The following is a 21,938-nucleotide window of genomic DNA, read 5'->3' on the forward strand; positions in this document are numbered from 1 at the left end:
TATCTTTCCAAATCTGCATCCTCTTGTAGCCTAGTTATCGGGACACCTAAGCTCCTCATAAGCACCACTTCCTATCCCATTCCCACCCCAATGCTTATCAAGAATGGTAAACTTTCTCAAGCATAAATTTAAATCAAGCATAAACATTTCTTTACACTGTCACAAAGTGAACAGAATGATTATTCTGTAAGAAAAAAAAAAAGATATTCAGCATTCCCTGAAAAATCTGTGGTGGCTGTACTATACTACTCACAAGGCTCCACTTTTCATGTTCTTTTGATTTTTCAGATTTCACCTATGAGAGCCTTCTAATAATTTCTAATAGCTTCTAACAAGACTACTTATCCACGCAAAGGTTACATTTTTCTTCTTTCCTAAATACCAACTAGGCGCCATAAAGGGCAGGGCTTTCCTTAAACAAGCAGCAAAGAGGGACCAACATACAACAAAAGTGAAACACACCAGGGCTGACACTGTAAAAATAACACTTCAAAAGTCAAACTAGTAGGTATAGAACTTCTGAGTAATGGCAACACATACACTACCACTTTTAAAACCAGGCCAGGACAAATCCAGAAACAGGAAAATACTGAGATCAGGCTATACCTGAATAAAACTGGACATAATAAGTCCTGAGTTATGGCCTTTATAATCAAGTATTTATTTACATGCCTGCTCCTCCTAGACTAGGAGCCCTGGAAAGGAATGTTCTCCACTCATCTCTATACTCCTATTGCCAAGCACATGTACCAAGGGTGGCATATAGCTATAAAGACTGAGTACAGATTTGGCACAACATGGTGATAGGAAGATGTACAGTCATTTCGGGAATAGCAAAATTCAAGAGGACCAAGTTTAAGATGGACAGTGACATTAGATCAGATGGAAATGAGGCTTTGGTCTTTTTGCTTATCTTGAAAGCATTCACCCTATTTTTTGTCATGGCATGAATTTTACTGGAAAAGAATTTGAAAATCACCAAGTCAAAACACTTTCTTCTACAAGGGTAGATTCAAACTAGATACTGATTTAGTAAGGTCACACATTTAGTATTATAGATGAGACTAGACTCTAGTCCTAAACTATAATGTACAAGAGTTTTGTGAAATTTATCAAATGTGGATTAAATGGACAAAGCGACTATTACATACCTCAGAGCTTTACAAATACTGCTGTGCTGTATATGGAAGAAAAAAAATTATTTTTATTTATTTTTAAAAAGAGGGGAAGGGAGGGAAAAAGAGAGGGAGAGAAACATCAGTTAGTTGCCTCTCACACACACCATACCAAATACCTGACTGGCAATCAAAGCATGTGCCCTGACTAAGAATTAACAAGCTACTTTTCAATTTACAGGCCAACACTCAATCTGCTGAGCCATACCAGCCAGGGCCCTATGAAAGAAATTTTTAAATACTGATTTTGATAAGCCTACTGCAGTATGCAAAAGGAAGCTGACCTACACTCACTTTAGAGGACTTAATCAGTAATAAGTCCTCCATTATGCTCACTAAGCATAACATCATTTTTAAAAAATCTCATACTCCTGAAACTAAAATCTAGACTTATAGCTATATCCCTGTATCCTACCCTTCTTTTCATATGGTGTCTGTAGTAGCAGGCCTCCAGATGGTCCCAAGTGGTCCTTGGCTTCTGATATTTGCATAGGCCCCTCTCACAGTGAACAGGGCTGAATTGTGTAACCAACAGGACACTGCAGGAATCACAAAGTATGACTTCCAAACTCTAGGTCATAAAAAACATTATAATATCTGTCTGTTTTGCTTTTTTAAAAAAATTTTATTGTAATGTTCCCATTTCTATTTAATTGGCCAGGCAAAAAATCACCAGCTCAATTCCTGGTCAAGGCACATCCCTGGGTGGCAACCAACTGATGTTTCTCTCCATCACTTTAAAAATAAACAATAAAATATTTTTTTATTTTTTTTTAAATATTTTATTTATTTATCTTTAGAGAAGAAGGGAAGGAGAGAAGGAGAGAAACATCAATGCATGGCTGCCTCCCGCGAGTCCCCTGCTGGGAACTGGCCTGCAACCCAGGCATGTGCCCTGACTGGGAATCGAACCACGATCATGTGGTTCGCAGGCCCGCGCTCAATCCACTGAGCTACACCAGCCAGGGCACAATAAATATTTTTTTTAAAAATCCTCAACATTGAATATAAACTGTAATTGAAAAGTAAAATTTAAATTAAAAAAATCCTTTCTAAAAGAAATCTATCATCATCCAGAGACTCTAAAAATATTTCAAACACAATGTATGGCATGCAATAAAAAGTACGCCAATGACAGGAACACATGACTGAAAAGAGAAAAAATATGAAGGCACTAAGATAACTTAAATATTGGAGTTAGTTGACAAAACTTTTAAGAATAAATAGTTAATGTGCTGGAGAAAATAGAGCAAAAGATGGAAAACATAAAAAGATATCAAAGTATCAGCATCTATAAAAAAATTACATGGACACTCTATAATGAAATATACCGTATCTGAAATTAAAACTAAGAGGTACTTAACAGCAGATCAGACACAGAAGACAGATTTGGAAACCCATAGGATAAATCAATAGAAATTACACATAATGAAGCACATAGAAAAGAGGATGGAAGACATACAAAAGAGCATTAGACAAAAATGGAACATAAAAAGCCCTAATAGATGTATAACTGGAGTTTCAGAAGAAATAGGGGCAGAACTGAGAACTTCCAAAATTATAAAAGACATCATCCCCACATATTCAAAAGGATATGAAAACTCAAAACAAGACAGACAGAAAGAACACCATGACTAGGCATAATAATAGTTTTCTATCAAGCTTTCAAAGACAAAGTAAAAAATCTCACAAGCACCATTAAAGACTCACTAGTTTCTTCCCATCACAGCAATGGAAGCCAGTAAACAATGTAATCTTTAAAGTGCTGAAAAAAAACAAAACAAAACTACAACTAACTAAAATCAAAATATTCTTCAAAAATGGGAGGGAAAAAATACTTATACAAAAAATGTCTACTACGCGCCTACTATGTGCCAGGTACTGTTCTGGGAGGACAGCAATGAATAAAACAAGGCCGTGCTCTCGTGGAGCTTTCATCTTAATGTAGTAAGTCTGAATATAAACAAAATAATAAATGGCATATATCAGGTGGTATCTCTGTTGCTCCTCCTCAAAAAAAAAAAAGCATCCCTGTTATTTCTAATCATCTTTCCCCAACTAGTCATATCTTATGATTCCTATTTCTGATTTTATTTTAAGTATATTCCTGTCAAGACCATCTATACCATTTAACATCACTTATACATAACTGTTTGATTAATAATCAGTAATATCTCTTAATTTGTAGTTTATAACTTATTGCAAATGTACAATAAACTCATAGAGTGTGACTGGTTTAGAATATCAGTGCAGCAATCTCAACCCATTTGATCTCAGAACCCCAGCCCCCTTTTTAAAAAGATTTTATTTATTTTTAGAGAGAGGGGAAAGGAGGGAGAAAGAAAGTGAGAGAAACATCAATCAGTTGCCTCTCACATGCCCCCAACAAGGGGCCTGGCTGGCGACCCAGGTATGTTCCCTGACCTGGCATTGAACTGGAGCCTTTTTGGTTTGCAGGATGACAACCAACCCACTGAGCTACAACAGTCAGGGCTTGGAACCCCTTTTTATACTTTAAAAATTATTGAGTATGCCAAAATTTGTTTATGTGAGTTATAACTATTAAAATTTATCATTAGATATTAAAACTGAGAATTTTAAAAATATTTATCGTCATTAAAATTAACAGTAATAAATTCGATTATATGCTAAAACCAAAACATTTTTATGAAAATAAATATGTTCCAAAGCAAAAATTTGTAAGAGTATTCTATTTCACATAACTGAAAGTCTTTGATATCTAGCTAACTAGAAAACAGCAGTATTCTCATATCTGCTTCTGCATTCAATCTCTTGGATATGTTGTTTTGTTTGAAGGATAAAGAGATTGTGGCCTCACAAAGATATGTATTTGGAAAAAGGAGGAGCACCTTCATAGCCTTTTCACTTAATTATCGGCCAAAATACAAAAATGGGTAGTTCCTTAAAAGCTACTTGCAAGGTAGTCTCTGAGACCATACCAAAAACCTCTTATTCTCCCTACCCCCACTTTCCCAAATTTGTTAAAGAAAAAGCAATAATGGTAAACCTTTAGAACATAGTCAATTTTCTGGGATTCTTTCCTTGGAAATGTGACTTTTGATTTCCAAACACACGCCAGAACGAACATACATGGTTCCCAATCATACGAAGATGAGAGGCTGAAATCCTAAAATATTTTTTTTTTCTTTCAACATTCCCCAGTCTGTGGTTTCTGTCTTTGGATCAGCAACAATTGCCTGAACCGTTACTACAGCTTCATTAATTTTTATCTGTAGCTCTCTGAGCTGTTCTATACACAGCAACTGCAGTATCTGAGCAGCTTCATTAAGAACTGAATCTCCTACTTCCCACCAAGGTGAGGAGTGGTAGGCATGCTGCGCAACATGGTTCCCTCTCCAACCTCTCCCCCACATGCAGCACCACAAAGCAGCAAAGGGGTTGCCCTCCACCCCCAATATCTAAGTCTCTGCCCCTTACAACTTACAGGTGCACCAAGACAGAGTAAAAGCAGCTCTACCTAATACACAGAAACAAACATAGGGAGCCTGACAAATTGAGGAGACAAAGAAATATGGCCCAAATGAAAGGACAGATCAAAACTCCAGAAAAAGAACTAAGCAAAATAGAGATAACCCACCTATCAGATGCAGAGTTCAAAACACTGGAGATAAGGATGCTCAGAAATCTCATTGAGTATAGCAAACACTTAAGGGAAGAAATGAAGGCTACACTAAAGGGAAATAAAGAAAAATTCACAGGGAACCAACAGTGAAGGGAAGGAAGCCGGCACTCAAATCAACGATCTGGAACATAAGGAAGATATAAACAGTCAACCAGTACAGAATGAAAAAAATAAGAATTCAAAAAACTGAGAGAATAAAATAACTCTGGGATATCTCCAAAATGACAACATCCGAATCATAGAGATGCCAGAAGGAGAAGAGGAAGAGCAAGAAATAGAAAACTTATTTGATAAACTAATTAAAGGAAATATCCCTAATTTGGTGAAGGAAACAGACATGCAAGTCCAGGAACAATAGACAGTCCCCAACCAGATGGATGCTAAGAGGCCCACTCCAAGACACATCATAATTAAAATGTCAAAGGTTAAAGATAAATAGAAAATCTTAAAAGCAGCAAGAGAAAAGCAGAGTTATCTACAAAGGAGTTCCCATAAGACTGCCAGCTGATTTCTCCAAAGAAACTTTGCAGGCTAGTGGGGACTGGCAAGAAGTACTCAAAGTGATTAAAAGAAAAGACCTACATCCAAGATTACTCTATCCAGTAAAGCAATAATTTAGAATCAAAGGATAAAGTGCTTCCCACATAACGTAAAGTCAAAGGAATTCATCATCACTAATACCTTACTATAAGAAATGTTAAAGGGACTTACCTAAGAAAAAGAAGATCAAAACTATGAACAGTAAAATTACAACAAACTCACAACTATCAACAACTGAATCTAAAAATAAAAAAAATAAAAATAAACAACTAGAACAGGAACAGAATCAAAGAAATGGAGATCACATGGAGGGTTACCAGCATGGAGGGGCAAGGGGGACAATGCGGGAAAAAGTAGAGAATAAGTAGCATAAATGGTAGGTACAAAATAGACAGAGGAGGTTAAGAATAGTACAGGAAATGGAGAAGTCAAAGAACTTACACGTGCAACCCATGAACCTGAACTGAAGGGGAGGACTGATGGAGGGAAGGAGGGTAGTACCAGGCAGAGGGGGACAAAAGGCAGAAAAAATTGGGACAACTGCAATAGCATAATCAATAAAATATACTTAAAAGAAAAAAAAAGAAGTGAATCTCCTGTGTCAAAAACCAAGAATATGTTCGTCTAAAGCAACAGGCTTTTAGTTTTGATTTGCTCTTGTTTGATTTGCTTTAGCAAATGCACACGTCAGGCACTCCTGGACCAAAATTCAAATTGCTTTAAGCATTACCAGGTAATAATGATGACACTGAATCTGAAGGTTAACCAAAACTTTTAAACCAGCCTTAAAAATCAAGATTACTTACACCCAAATTGATCAATGTCTCTGCATTTTTAGCAGCAGTAATAGCATTTTTTGTTTAATAAGGTACCAAGTCCTTAGACTTACAGCTAAATCAAGAAGTCAATCAATTGCTTCATGTGGATCTTGAATCTTGAAAGGACATACATTTCAAAGAACTTGGATCAGTCACTGCTATGGGTGTGGCAGTGACTGACCCAAGTCACATGGGTGTTTTTCTTAGATTACATCTTCAAGCTTGTAATGTCTAATTTTCTGGTCTTCAAGCCAAGCAACAAAGTTTCTAAACTGTTTGATCTTTGCAGTTGAAACCAGCAGGGTCCAGGACTGTCAGCCTGGAACATGGTCCAGACTTCCCACTCTGGTCCCTCCAGGTTTGGCCAGGAGAGGTGAGGCAAGGAGATACAAGGGGGAAAAGCACTGGTAACAATTCATATTCTTGTTATATTAAAATCCACTGTCTTATTTAGAATTCTGGATGGATCACTGATCTATGCATGACTGTGAAATACCACAAGTGGTCACTGGAAAATTGGTCATTTGGAAAATGTTGGTTCATTTTGTCGTGTAGATCTTCTAAATGTTGATACAGTTTATCACAATATTTCACCAGAAGTTTTTAAATACTAAAAAGCTGTCAGTCTCACACTGGTGGATACAAGCTTTCTCTTTTTTTTTGATACAAGATTTCTAAAATTCTAGTTTTCACTTTAAAACTTCAACTACTGAGAGGAGTTTTGCTTGAAATGACAGGCATATTTCATTCATTTGAAGAAACATTTACCATGTGTTTATTTGCCATTGGTCTAAATAGTTTGTCAATCATTTTTTTCAAGTAAGAGTGGTATTACAACACACAAACAGCTTGTTCAGGTCACAAATCAAACAAATGTCTTTGAGATCACCACCGTACTTTAGAATACAACAGTGTTCCATGCATACCTCCAATTTTGCCACATAAACTATTAAGATGTGCACTTAACAGATAGATGTAAACCTAGTAAGTTTTAGCTTCATCCAGGACAGTAAGTACAACTAGTACTTATTACTGTGCAGCAGCAAATAATACAATTAATTCTGGGATAGTCTGGTGTCACTGATTTGACCTGTGCTAAAACTCCTGTGGTTTTATCACCCACTGCTTCTCTATCACCAGTACAAATGTCAACAGATTTAAAAAGGGAAATAGTTTCTTAGTATTACAAGAAACATAAAACAATATTACATAAAACATTTTTTCTTTCATGGACCATATTTTGCAAAGTACTGTATTAAAGTGACTCAATTGTTTTTAATATCACTGTCGGCTTATATAAAATATGAGGCAACTATATGCAAATAATAGTTTATAAAAGAGTCACCATTTGTTTGGAGGCCTTAAAAAAGCTTGTCCTCTTGGAATTTAAATACTTTTTCTTGGCATCTTCTTCTACTATTACTGCAGCATTATCTAGAAATCATAAAATAACTTATTAGTGCAGAACATCTTGTCTACCTCCCTTTTGTTTACAGGTAAGGAAACCAAGACAGCAAGCATTTACTAGACGATTAACTCCAACAAGTATTTACTGAATTTCTACATCAGAAGACTGTGTCAGTGTGCGGCATGCTACAGATGAAGGACACTCATTTCCACCCCTCACAATTCTCACATCTAACTAGCTGGAAACACTTAGGTATTAGAATAAACTACATTACAATCTCATGTAAGCTACATTAAACTTCATTTGAAGTGCTATGCAAACACAGACAAGGAAGCATTGGAAAGGTAGAGGAGAGGGACCCAGAAAATCTGAGCAGGGTCCTCCTAATAGGAGTACATAAGGCAGTTAGGAAGAGAAAAAAATATCACAAAGAAGAACCAGCTTGAACAAAAATAGGAAAACATAAAGGTGTACTGTATTGTAGTATTACACAATTAGAAGTAGTGCAATGGAGGTGGTAGGAGAATCAGGAACAAGAGCAGATGAGATTGAAAAAATTAGCTGAAATCGAGATGGGGAAGCCATGAATGCCCTACTAAGGAATCTAGACTAGACTCATAATAGGATCTGTGGAGGGTAGCGGGGAGCAATGAAGTCTTTTTAGCAGGAAAGTGACTACTCTATTTGTATTTGGTAGTATGACTGGAAGCTAGAGGCAAGAAGGCAAAATCTCTCTCATGGCAGAGAGATTAGCATTACAGTAGTTAGTAGAAAGGTTAGGGACAACAAACAAGTATTTCAGAGGTAACTTAATCAGGGCCAATAGAATGTGGGAAATTCAGGGAGAAAAAGAAAAAGATGATCTTTAAATTCCAAGAATGGTTAACTGGTAAGTTAATCAAAGGCAGAAAAGTCTTTAGGAGAGAAGGCAGTAAATTTGGGTTTCAAATGGGTTTCAGAGAAGAAGTGCCTGTCCAAATGTCTCAAATTTCAATGTGTCCACATTAGAGGCTTTTATGTACAAGTACCTGCTAAGACTCAGAAAATACCTCACAGTCTCTAAGTTACTTAACCCTTAAAAAAATGTATAATTGTGATTAAGAGAAAGAGTGTATTATCAAAAAATTGGAGTCCATTAATACTTGAATTACAAGTATAATCATTTCAAAGGAGACAGCAAAGCAAGCTTAAGGAGAAGTGACTGGGATTATAGCTATGGTTAGCATTATCTGAACAAATGTCTTAGTACTACAGAAATGTTACCTAATACTTCATTATCTGCTCTACTTTCTGCCAAAATGTATTAAGTGTCAGGCCAACTGTGACACTTCTTTCAAATGGAATACAGCAAAAAGAAAAAAATGCTATTGAACATAGTTTACATTTTTATTAAAAAATCACATGAGAAAACTCCTGGCATAGTTTTTGGCATTTCTCATTTATATTCTTACAACCTCAAGGCCTTAATACCAGCATTCTCCTTTAAAAAAAAAAAAAAAAAGGCAGAGCTCTAAAAAGTTAATCTGCCAGAACTGCTGCTAGCTCAGTAAGAATTTTGTAAACTGCTTGCTGAGATACCAAACTACCAATGAGACATCAACTGTGCACCGAGATACATCAAGAAATGAGACTTTATATCCAAGATCAAGCCAGATGACCACTGGGTGAATGAGAATTTGGGAAGAAAGCAACATTTTAGGAAGAAATTTAAGTTGTATATAACTGTAGAAACATACTGACTAAAAAAGTGCTGTTCTTTTGGAATTGAAAATTCATGCCCTGGCTGGTGTGGCTCAGTAAATTGAGCACCGGCCTGTGAACCAAAGGGTCACTGGTTTGATTCCCGTCAGGACACGTGCCTGGGTTGTAGGCCAGGTCCCTAGATGGGGGCACAGTATAGGCAACCACACTGATGTTTCTCTCCCTCTCTTTCTCCCTCCCTTCCCCTCTATCTAAAAATAAATAAATAAAACCTTCAAAAAAAGCCAACATTGGCCCACATTTTAATTAGCTAAGGCAGTTCTGTTTTGCTTTGTTTTGAATACTATTTGGCTTTTGAAAACACTAAAAGCAAGGACTTATGGGCCCCAAGGATCCTGCCATCCTGGGTTAAAAGTGTGATCATTCTCTCACCTAATAATAAGTGATCATTAACAGTCAGGCTAAATAAATTCTCCTCCTTCTATTTATATCATGTAATGGGAATGATTAAGCTATTTATAAACTCACAGGGTCAAGATCAAAGGTTGACCTGTACTCAAGGTCTGTCCAGAAGGCATCCAGCTATGTAATATGGAAAATAGAGATACTGATTGAAGAAAATACAAGAAAAACACTACACAGGACAATGACGCCTCAGTCCCCTTTAAAGGAGGCACTTTGGGACCTCACATAGTCCTCCCAATTGCCATCATATGCTCCATCATATATTCCTGAATACCATAGCTGGTCTGAAATCTCTTCCCTTTCAAAGGTGATTTTAGTTTTCGGAAAAGCAGGAAGTCACAGGGTATCAAATTGGTTTGTAGGGGGGCTGAGTCACCTGGGTGATTTGCTGTTTTACCAAAAAACTCTGACCAAGCAAAAGCATGGTGCATGAGCAGTCATGTTGTTGTGATGAAGCTGCCAATCACTAGTTGCCCATAGCTGTGTCCTTCTGAATCATCTGAATAGCTTCCACAGAAGAAATGTTTAAGCTTAATGCAAAATCTGATGCAGATTCATTGCTCTACTCCCTATTTTGAATGTGATGGTCACATAGTACACACGCTCACTCAGTGGTGTCTACTGCCCCCAGTGACCAGTACAGTGAAGTCATCAGGTGCATCCATACACATGCATTACAGTCCACTCTCCTTGGCTGCCAGGTTACATCTATGTCAGGCAAACCCAAGCTCTTCTTGTTATACTAACAATGGCTACACTTTTTCCAGACAGACTTCTTATATATTGTCACGGTCTTAGCAAAATTGTGGACTGTGATATGTTGCCCAGTAGAAGAAAAATAGTAAGCCCTGACTGGTGTAGCTCAGTGGATTGAGCACGGGCCTGTGAGCCAGAGGATTGCGGTTCGATTCCCAGTCAGGGCACATGCCTGGGTTGCAGGCCAATTCCCGGCAGGGGACACACGATACATTGTGTGTCCTCTGCAGAGGCAACCATACATTGATATTTCTCTCCCTCTCTCCTTCCCTTCCCTTCTAAAGATAAATAAATCTTAAAAAAAAAGAAAAATAGTACATAGCTAATGTTAAATAAAGTAGGCAACATGCATAATTTTAAGTTCAATGTCATAAAGGCAGACTAACTGTAGGAAAAAAGGTTTTTCCTTCAAGCTTCTAAAACAATAGTTATATATTTTTAAAAATGGTTTTTTTTCATCCAAAGGGCTACCCTAGGAACAATGCGTATGAGTAAACATGAAAGCACATTTTAATTCCATTTTTTAAAAAAATCAAGGGTTAAATATTGAAATGAGCCATATCACAGGTCAGTCATTTATTTGTACTTAAGCAGAGAGTGGAATGTTACACGGAGAATTCTTCAGAGACATTAGGCAGTAACAGAGGCTCTCAATCCTAGATGTGCATTAAAATAATCCAGGGAAGGGAACTGTTTAATGACAATCCCTACTCCCAAATCCCAAAACCCATTTTTAGCCTAAGTGCCTGTCTTTTAAAAATTATCAGGTAAAGAAATCTTAGTAAGATAAGCAGATTGCACCAATGTCAACCTATTAGTTGTAATATTATGCTAGAGTTTTACAAGATGTTACTGCTGCAGTAAAGGGTATGTGGAACCCCTCTGTATTACTTTTTGTAAGTGCATGTGAATCTGTACTTATTTCAAAATGAAAAGTGTAATAAAAAAAATCCCCAGATGATTCTGCTTTGTAGCTGAAGTTAAAAAAAAATTCGGTGGACTGGAGAATCTAAAATTCCTCTCAGATCTGAGACTGCAAATGATTCTTTTAGTCTTAGCCACTGAAAGGTAATTTGGAATGCTTATCATTTTAAGGTATAATAATGCTCTGCAAAGCCAAATACAAATTCTAAAAAAAATCCAAAAACTACTACACCCTCTCATTGGTATATAAAGCAAATGGATAAACATTATACATAGCTGTCATTCCCCTTTTGATTGAGCCAGATATAAATGATAGATAGATAGTTAGTAGGAGCCTCTAAGGTGGCCCCAAGGATCCCCGCCTCTAGGTCCTCACTCTCATGTATAATCTGCTCCTCTTGATTATGGCCTGGATTTAGTTACTCACTTACAAGTAGAATATGGCAAAGTGATGGGATGTCACTTCTGACTGAAGTTATAAAAAGACTAGTCTCCATCTTGGGGTTCTGTCCCAGACACTTTGCTCAGGAGGAAAGAAGCTACTGTGTTGTAAGCTACACTTTATGGAAAGCCCACATGGCCAGGAACTTATATCGCTGGCCAACACCAGCCCATGAAAATCTGAGACCTGCCAACAGCCACATAAACGACCTTGGAAGGGTATCCTCTCCCAATCAAGCCTTGAGACCTGCAATCCTGCTTGACACTTTCTTTGTTTGCAGTCTTATAAGAAGAGACACTGAGGGGTAGAAGGGGAGATTTGTAAGAGTGTTTAAGAGGGATAAATGGTAATGGGAATAAATGCAATTTAAAAAAACTATTTAAAGAAAAAAAGGAAGACATACCCAGCCAAGCTGAATCCAGAATGTTGACCCATAGAAAACTCTAATATAATAAATGTTGTTTTTAAGACATTAAGTTTTGGGGTAATATAGGGCTAAAGAGCAGTAGTGGTTAAAACCCAAAAAAAGAACTCTACTGTGATGACTTGTGCCTGCCTACCTTTCTTCATGCTATCGAACTTTCAAGCTTCTACAACACTATTGTCATCAATTTATAAACTCTTCTGCTTTGGCTGACTTCACCTTCCTAATTCTCATTTCATTCAATTTTTCAGTATGCCTTCCTATTCCTCTTTTCTCTCCACCAAATCCTAGCAATCTTCCAGATCTGAATACCTGTTACTATACACTTAACACCTGACTAAACTTCTTAACTGACCTAACAACTTTGGCAGTCTAAATTCAAAGAGATCACAAACTCCTTTAAAAGAAGTCTTCTCAGTCTCTTCAACATTTAGTACAGTACTGAGTACCCTTTATGATATCCAAGACCTTATATCCCTTCCAGTGTATTAAATAAATAAACTCAACTATTTCAGTTTAAAAAAACAAACAAACAAACAAAAAAACCCAAGCAATGGGGAAGGGTAGAAGGAAAACCAAGTGCTCCAACCTAAAATGTGAATTGTCACTAGTTTGGTTTGCATATTTAAAACAACTGAGTAAAGACTACTATTTGAAGGATGGCCTAGTAGTGTTGTCCAAACTCTTGGAATTTTCCTTCCACCAGCTGCTTAAACAACTTGCCTCCCACCATTAACCCATCTCTGTAGTAATTTGCAACTCGTTACAACAAGGAGAAACACTGCTGTTAAGTTTCAACTATATTTTGCAGGGGAAAAAAAAAAACCACACAAGCTTTTTGGCCAACTCAATACATCAGTGTATTGAGAAACATTAAGCAGTACTTTAACTTGCATTAGCATCACTGCTTGTTAAAAGACTGATGGACCCCACCCCTAAAGAGCTTCTTATTCAACAATAATTAATGTAATTTCAAGCTTCTAGCTCAAAGAGATTAGTTGGGAAAAGATGAACTCATTCAAAAGGGGTAAACCAGCCCTGGCTGGTGTAGCTCAGTGGATTGAGCGCGGACCTGTGAACCAGGTGATCGCGGTTCGATTCCCAGTCAGGGCACATGCCTGGGTTGCAGGCCAGTTCCCTGCAGGCCAACTCCAAGCAGGGGACGCACGAAAGGCAACCATACATTGATGTTTCTCTCCCTCTCTCCTTCCCTTCCCCTCTAAAGATAAATAAATAAAATATTAAAAAAAAAAGGGGTAAACCATATCCAACACCTTATGACGTTCAAACCACACACCCACACTCTCATACACTTTCTTCCCTTCCTCTCCCTCTCTTACCCTACACACTCCACCCAAATGAGTTAATTTTTAATTTCATTTGATATGCATACTAGAGTTCAACAACTTTTTAAAAAATATTTTATTTATTTATTTATCTTTAGAGGGGAAGGGAAGGAGAGAGGGAGAGAAACATCAATGTATGGTTGCCTTTTGTTCATTCCCTGCCAGGTACTGGCCTGCAACCCAGGCATGTGCCCTGACTGGGAATCGAACCACGGTCCTCTGGTTCGCATGCTCGTGCTCAATCCACTGAGCTACACCAGCCAGGGTGAGTTCAACTTCTTGGAAACAATGGGCATCTCCAATTAAGGATGTTAAATAAAACATTAATGTAAAAAAAGATCAGAGACTTACGGCCAAGATGGAGGTGTAGGTGGAAACACTGTGCCTCCTTGCACAAAAAAACGCAACCAAACACAGAAAATTGAACTATACGAAGTCATACAACAACGAACCACTCAGCCAGACCAGTAAGAGGGGCAGAGCCAGGGACTGGCGGAGCAGGGTTGTGCAGGAAAACTCGACCAGGCCAGACCCAGGTGCCCAGGCGGTGGTTGGTAGATCCCAGGAGTGGGGTTGCAAAGGACCCAGTGAGGGCGCAAGGCAGCAGGCTGACGGAGGTCACACATTCACACGCAGATAAACCAGGCGAAGGGGTGAGCACTGAGACAGAGAGAGAGCAGTGAAATGGACCACGCAGGCCCCAGCGGGAAGCAGCAAAAGGAACCGCCACTGCCCCTCTTGGACCCCTCTCCCACATACAGCTTCACAACCCAGCCACTGAGTTGCCCCACCCTGGTGAACACCTAGGGCTCTGCCCTTCATACATAACAGGCGCAAAAAGACCAAAACATTATGGCTCAAGAAGAACTCAAAGCACCAGAGCCAATAACTCTAAGCGATCAAGAAATAGCCAACCTATCAGATACACAGTTCAAAACACTGGTGATCAGGATGCTCACAGAATTGGTTAATTTTAGTCACAAATTAGAGGAACAAATGAAGGCTAAACTGATTGAAATTAAGGGAAATGCACAGGAAACCAATAGTGATGGAAAGGAAACTGAGACTCAAATCAAGGGAGTGGACCAGAAGGAAAAAAGAAACAACCAAACAGAAAAGAAGGAAGAAACAAGAATTCAAAAAAATGAGGAGAGGCTTAGGAACCTCCAGGACATCTTTAAACGTTCCAACATCCGAATTATAGGGGTACCAGAAGGGGAAGAGGAAGAGCAGCAAGTGGAAAACTTATTTGAACAAATAATAAAGGAGAACTTCCCCAGTCTGGCAAAGGAAATAGACTTCCAGGAAATCCAGGAAGCTCAGAGAGTCCCAAAGAAGGTAGACCCAAGGCACATCATAATTACAATTACCCAAGATTAAAATGGAGGAGAGAATTCTAGAAGCAGCAAGAGATAAGGGGACAGTCACCTGCAAAGGAGTTCCCATCAGACTGTCAGCGGATTTCTCATAAGAGACCTTACAGGCAAGAAGGGGCTGAAAAGAAGTATTCCAAGTCATGAAAGGCAAGAACTTATATTCAAGATTGCTCTATCCAGCACAGCTTTCATTTAGAAAGGAAGGATAAAGTGCTTCTCAGATAAGGTCAAGTTCAAGGAGTTCATCATCACCAAGCCCTCATTATATGAAATGTTAAAGGGATTTATATAAGAAAAAGAAGATAAAAAATATGAACAGTAAAAAGCACACTCAGTTATTAACAACCACACCTAAAACAAAAGCAAACTAAGCAGACACCTAAAACAGGAGCGGAGCCACAGAAATGGAGATCAGAGAATTGGAAGGTTAGCAATGCGGGGGTGGGGGGTGGGGGTGGAGAAGGTACAGAGAATAAGTAGCATAGACGGTAGGGAGAAAATAGACAGGGGGAGGGCAAGAGTAGTGTGGAAATTGTAGAAGCTAAAGAACTTATGACACATGGACATGAACTAAAGGGAGGAATGTGAGTGGGAGGGAGTGTGAAGGGTGACGGGGAATGAAGGTGGGGGAAGGGAACAACTGTAATGGCATAATCAATAAAATACATTATTTTTTAAAAACTAAAAAAACCCCTAAAGTTTAAAATATAAATTAATTTGCCATTTAGAAGGAAAGCCAGGGCTAGAACTGGCTCCCAGTCTGTGCACAATACTCTATAGTACCTCTCAATTTATACTTGAAACTTCATCACCTTAGAAGTTCTTTAAATTAAATCTTTTATTTAAGTAAAAGGGGTTAAATATCAAGAGCCAACAGAAAATTCTCCCACCAAGGGTTATTACTGTGGTCTTTTTAAAACAAGTTATTTAGCATAATAAATCTTATAATAGCAAGATGCTCACCCACCTCTCTATACCTCCTCTCTGACCACTCACATTTGAACAGCCCCATGCCCCTCTCCCTCAGTAAATATACTCTTTAAATGTGGCGTTCCTAAGGGTTACTTTACTACTGCCCTTCTCACTCTACTCATTCTGAGAGTCAAAATCATGACAGTGTATGAACGGTGACTATTCTAGTGGTTCACAACTGTCACTGAAGTGGATAAAAATATATGTATGTTCAGGCTTCAAGTCAGACTTAACTAATGAATAACAATCTCTGGCAATAGGACCTAAGGACCTCTACATGTTCCTGAGGCAAAAACTATAACATGGTAATTGGAATACAAGCACAACCAACATTTACTGAACACTATTGTGAAAACACGACATGCCAGAATTGTGTAGTCTTTAATAAACTATCCAGCTAATTAGAAAATTACATTTAAAAAACCTTACTTTTTAATATTAGCAATACTAGTTAGTTAATATAGTTAAGTACATTAAGGGCTTTAAGCATTTCTCTACCACTGGTTCAGGTTAAAGATAAAAGAAAATCCCTGATCTTTTCTGAAAAGTTCAAAAGGTAAGGTACCATATTTTGCTGTGTATAACAAGTTCCCGTGTATAATGAGTGCCCAGATTTTTGGCCCAAACTTTCATGAAAAATAGCTTTCATTTTAACTTTTTCATTCAATTTCATATTTATTTACATTTAGATATATTTTGTATTATAAAGAAATTTTGCCCTGGCTGGTGTAGCTCAGTGGATTGAGCACAGGCCTGAGAACCGGATGATCACGGTTCGATTCCCAGTCAGGGCACATGCCTGGGTTGTAGGCCAGTTCCCAGAGGGGACTCACGAGAGGCAACCATACATTGATATTTCTTTCCCTCTCTCCTTCCCTTCCCCTCTAAAGATATATAAAATCTTTAAAAAAAAACTTAGCATTTATTTTTCAACATATTACGGTACAAGAAATTTTATATAACAAATAATTATAAAACACAAGAACAGGTATAATGTGCATCCTCATTTTTCCATCAAAAATTGGGGCAAAAAAGTGTGCATTATGCACAACAAAATACGGGAGGTACCCACAAAGAATCTATGTAAAACAAGACCAAATTAAACTATAACAAGAGTTACAGAAAGCCAAAAAACCAAGTTTGCTAAAAGAAAGTGTTGACTTATTTGACTGAAGACTAGAACTAACCAGCAGATATAGATAAATATAAGTATTTGTTGTTGCCCAAAACTACTCCCTCAGAAAAAGTCATCAAAATCCCAAGGGAAGATCAACTTGGCAATCTTTTTACATTTCAATCTTTTTCTCCCACAAATGGATTTTCAAATTCACTAATAAGATACCTAATTTCATATGGAAACATATGCAGCAAGGGGGGGGGGGGCAGGGCATTTTAATTTTTTAGAGCAGCAAGCTAAGCTGAACTAAGGAAACACAATGTCTTTAATTTGATAAACTTAAATCTTATTCTCACCTTAAACCAACATTAGTTTTTTAAACTGAAAAACTTAAACTGATATTTAAGGACTTTATGAATATAAAGTCTTATAAATCAATAAAAGATAAATATCCCAAAAGGGGTTAAAGTGAGCAAATGCAAAGGGCTATTTATAAAAGACACACCAATGCCCAATACACTTGTTAAAAGTTCAACCTCATCAGTTCTACTTTAGACAAGTAAAAATGATCATTTTACGATGATCATTTTACCCCAAACAAGCACCAGCTGATTTGGAGGAGGGGGCAGGGGGGTAACTACCATAACCTTTTCTGAAAGCAATAAGGTACTGTTTCGAATGCCTTGAAAATAAGCAAATCCTTTGACTCAGCAATTTAATTTACCCTAAGAAAATAAGAAAACATTCAAAGATTTATCTATGAGGATAGTCCCAACAAGGTTTATAAAAGCCAGAAAGGAAAGTCAACAATAACAGAAACATTAAATAAATTAGTTTAGATCTGTGATCATGTAAGCACTTGAAAAACATTTACTGACAGGAAAGATCTGAGATGCCTTTTGCTTTTTTCCTACTGAAAACATAAACAGGACAGTATCATTCTGTTCTTATTAGAAAATATGTATACCTTACCCGGAGTTTCTGGAAAGAACCACAATTACAAATTTTGGTGTGTCTCTCTGGGTGGCAACTTATTTTGACTCTTTTTTCTCCTTGCCCAGTTTTTTTCTTAGAATGTGCACATATAACCTGTGTAACCTTTAAAGTTTAAATCTGTTAACATAAATAACCTATAACATAACCACAGCATAGTTTACATCTAGTAAGTATACCATTTGGAGAAAAGATGATCTGGAATAAAAATCCTATCCTTTGATTTACTGCTATTTCTAAGTACGAACTTTCAGCAAAGGATAAATATTTTATATTTAGGAGCTCTACTTAAAAGCATCCTTAACATAAAGTAGACCAGAAAAAAGCTGTTTTCAAAAACTCAAGCATGGAAACATGGTAAAAGTAGGACACCTAAAAAATCAAGTATTTTGTAGGTCTTTCTAGTTCGGTTGTTTACTCTCTCTCCCCTAAAATAACCAAGAATGAATGATGTGGAGTGCATTACCTATATGTCTGCTCCAGAAGTAGCATAAAGAACCTGTAAGTGATTAAGACACATCTAAGAGCTGAGAAAGCTGGATGAGACTTAACTATGTAAAAAGAGATAATAAATTAGAAAGTTTAATAATAAAAGTCTTGACTCCTTTTAAGCTAACTGAAATGCCAATAACCTAGATAAAAGGTTTTAAAACATCAGATTTTATATAGCTGTAAAAAATTAAAAGTATTTAATGTTTTACTGTGAATTCCTTTGATAAAGGGTTCTTAAAAAATTCTTCATTTAATGGTCTAGTAAGTCAATTGACGTATTTTGGGGATTAGATAAAGAATAAAACTTAGCCTTCTTCTACAACCCTTCAGTTTCCTCCTTACACCATTTATCTGTATGAATGTTTGAGATTTCCACTTTTTAGTAATAGCACCAGATATCAGATTTCTTTTACCACTACTCAAAACACTGCTTTCAAGTGGGCCTAAATATATGGTTTAATTCCGCCCCCCAAAAAAGTACTGCTTACCAGACACTACTGTAAAAATCTATTAAGCATGCAAACTCAGCAAGTAGGCAGTGACATACTGCTAATTTGCCAATGAATATTAGCCAATGAATTTTAAGGAAAAAAATATAATGAATGACATACAAGAAAGCACAGCAACTTGCTGTATATAGTCTCCTTCCACGAAACTCGTGTTGTTTGGAAGTTGCACTAAATCAAGACTTCCTTCTTGTTCAATCGTATACCTGACCCCTCATAACTATTTTCCCCCAAACAAGTGGAAATTTCTTATTTCCTAAATCTCAAAGATGCAAAATCTGACCAAGAAGGTTAAATAAAATGTGGTTATCAATTTAAATCAAGCCTAACATACTGACCACGAAATAAAAATTACCAGAAACGAGAGTCCAGAAGCAAAAAGTCTTAACTTTCTAAATCACAACAGAGTCCTGTCCAATGTCAAACAATAACACTGCGTTTTAGCTGCGAGTCTGGGTATGCAATTTGCAATAACTCTTCCAACAGCTTCAAGTAAGTCATAAGCTACTACTGGGAAAAGCAGCAGTTAGGCCCCAAACAACAAAGACGTAAAAAATTTTTAAAAATGCAAATAGAAGCCTCACCATCGGAAAAAAAGGCCCATCAGCACCTCTTCCGAGAAATAGTTCCCTTCCCCCACCTTTAAGTAGGCACTTAAGACTGCCAAGCAGATCCATTTCTTTATTAACTGATGCCCACTTGGGGCAACCGTACACTAAGCTGCTCTTAGGCCTTCTCTAACCCCTTCCAAAAGTGCTCAAGTGAGACTGAAGGCCCGGGGATTCCTCTTCTCCACCATCCTTCTCCGCCCCGCCCCTGTGGACGCTTCTCGTGCCAGAGGAAGAACACCGGACCCAGAGACAGCCAGGAATTGCCAGCCCGAGAAGTCTCAGGCGGCCAGAGGCCTCCGCCATAGCAGGACCTGGAAAGCACCGCCCCCAGCGCACCTCCCTACACCCGGCTAACCGGCGAATGTCTGCTTTCGACACTCTCTGTCCCCAGCAGAGGCAGCGGAGAAGACAAGGGCGGAGCGGGTTGGGCTGCACACCAGGCCCAGGCCTGCCCCTCGGGGCCGCGCGGGCCCCTTGACTCTGTTCCCTGGTCAAGCCCAGTAAAGCCAAACGCGGCGGCCACCCTCACCTGGATGACCTCGTTGACCTCCCGGATACATTCCACCATGTGTTGCAGTATCTGCTCGGCCGTGAGCACCTCGTAGCGGTAATCCTCCTCTTGCTCGTGACCCGGCCCGCCACCGCCACCACCACCGCCGCTGCCGCCGCCGGGTCCCAAGGCGCTGCCACCGCCGCCGCCCGTCACCCCGCACAGCAGTCCGTCCCGCTCCCCGCCGACGCCCAACCCGGGCTCCACCAGCTCCACCTCGCCCAGATCCAGGTTATCATCGTCCGGCTCGTCCTCATCCTCCTCCTCCTCTTCAGCGCCGCTGTCCTCCTCGCTGCACTCTTCGTCCTCGTCGAATTCGTAGTTATAGCCCTCGTCCGAGTCCATGGCGCGACGCGCGGGGGCCCAGCGGACGCTGGTCCTGAGGTGGGGAGAGGGCGGGGACGCCCAGGCTCCGGGTCTCGCTCCGGCTCCGGCTAATGTCCGGACGCAGGCCTGGCTCCGGCCCCGCGGGCCGCGGCTCCTCCCTAAGCGCGGCGGTTGGCAGTTGCCGGCTGGAGGCGGCGGCGGCGGCGGGCGCGGGGGGGACGCGGAGGAGGGAGGGAGCAAGGGGGCCGCTCGCCTCCCGCCTCAGTCAGACGCGGTTCCACTCCGGCCTCCGAGAGAAAAGAGTCCCCAGCGCCACCTCCACGGGCCGCTGCTACCGCTACTGAGCCAACAAAGGGGCGAGCGTCACAGCGTCGCGCTGCGTAATGCGTCACTATTCTCGGCGTCACCGCGCCCCGCCCCGTCGCCCCTGCGTGGAGTGCAGGGAGACCCCACGGCTCTGCCTGACACTGGGAGCGCGCGACGGCTAGAATGGTCTCAGTTCTGCTGCGGTCGCTACGAAGGCGGAGACTGTTAGACCCTGTTCTTGAGGAGGCAGTGGCTTTCCCGTCACTGTGAGAAGGCCTTTCCCCCCCCAACCCCGCCCCGGACCGCCCAGGGGGTGTTTTTTTGCCTCAGGTCTTAGAGATCCGTACCCCTCCCACAAGCCGGTGGGGAAGCAGCCTTCTTGTCCACCCTAGAGTTATTCTGGGAAGATCTTGGATGTTGGGCCAAAATTCCAGGCTACTAAATGGAAGTCTGTTTTATGTAGAACCTCTAAACAGATGAACCTCATCTTAAGTAGTTTGTTTCTGTACACTGGCACAAACGAGCAGTGGTTTTCAAGTCGCCTATAGCGACGTCATTTTAGAGAAGTTTTTCTTGAGCTCTGCTCAGCAAGCACCAATTCATTGGGCGCTGTATAAGGGTTTTACCTATCATTTCTCATATTCATGGAGCCACAGTATCCAATCTCCTTAGAAAAGGAACTTAACCAAAGCGAGAGAACACTTCCCCTATTAGCCTCTGCGTGGGTTCTCCCCGCCTTTTTCTTTTTTTTTTTTTTGAGTTTTTAAATAATCAGATTTCCTAAGCAGAATTTGCACATTAAAGCTTTTAATATCAGTGCTGGTACTGTAGGTTTGGTCCTTGGATTCTGTTTCCATTTACTAACTCTATGTTGTTGCCACAACTGGGGCAAGCTAAGGACACTAGCAGCTCTTCTCTCCACTTCATCCCCATTGCTAGATACCTACAGGAAAAAAAATCAGTAGCACCTAGCGGTACCCTAAACTCCTTTGCCCTATCTTTTTTTTTTCATCATATCCCTACTT

General features: G+C 39.5%; 1 protein-coding gene and 1 pseudogene across 1 annotated transcript in view; both read right to left on the minus strand.

The window, feature by feature from the left end:
• Positions 1-20,979, minus strand: part of ARIH1 (ariadne RBR E3 ubiquitin protein ligase 1) — a 155,935-nt gene extending 134,956 nt beyond the window's left edge. Inside the window, exon 1 of the mRNA XM_037047101.1 lies at positions 20,260-20,979. Within this exon, the coding sequence (XP_036902996.1) occupies positions 20,260-20,625 (366 nt within the window). The 5' untranslated portion in view covers positions 20,626-20,979. The remainder of the gene's footprint in view (positions 1-20,259) is intronic.
• Positions 152-20,033, minus strand: LOC118987658 (RNA transcription, translation and transport factor protein-like; annotated as a pseudogene).
• Positions 20,980-21,938: the final 959 nt, after the last annotated feature.

Source organism: Sturnira hondurensis, unplaced genomic scaffold, assembly GCF_014824575.4.
Source record: "Sturnira hondurensis isolate 20B ecotype Veracruz unplaced genomic scaffold, ASM1482457v3 Scaffold0005329, whole genome shotgun sequence".
NCBI classification, from domain to species: domain Eukaryota; kingdom Metazoa; phylum Chordata; class Mammalia; order Chiroptera; family Phyllostomidae; genus Sturnira; species Sturnira hondurensis.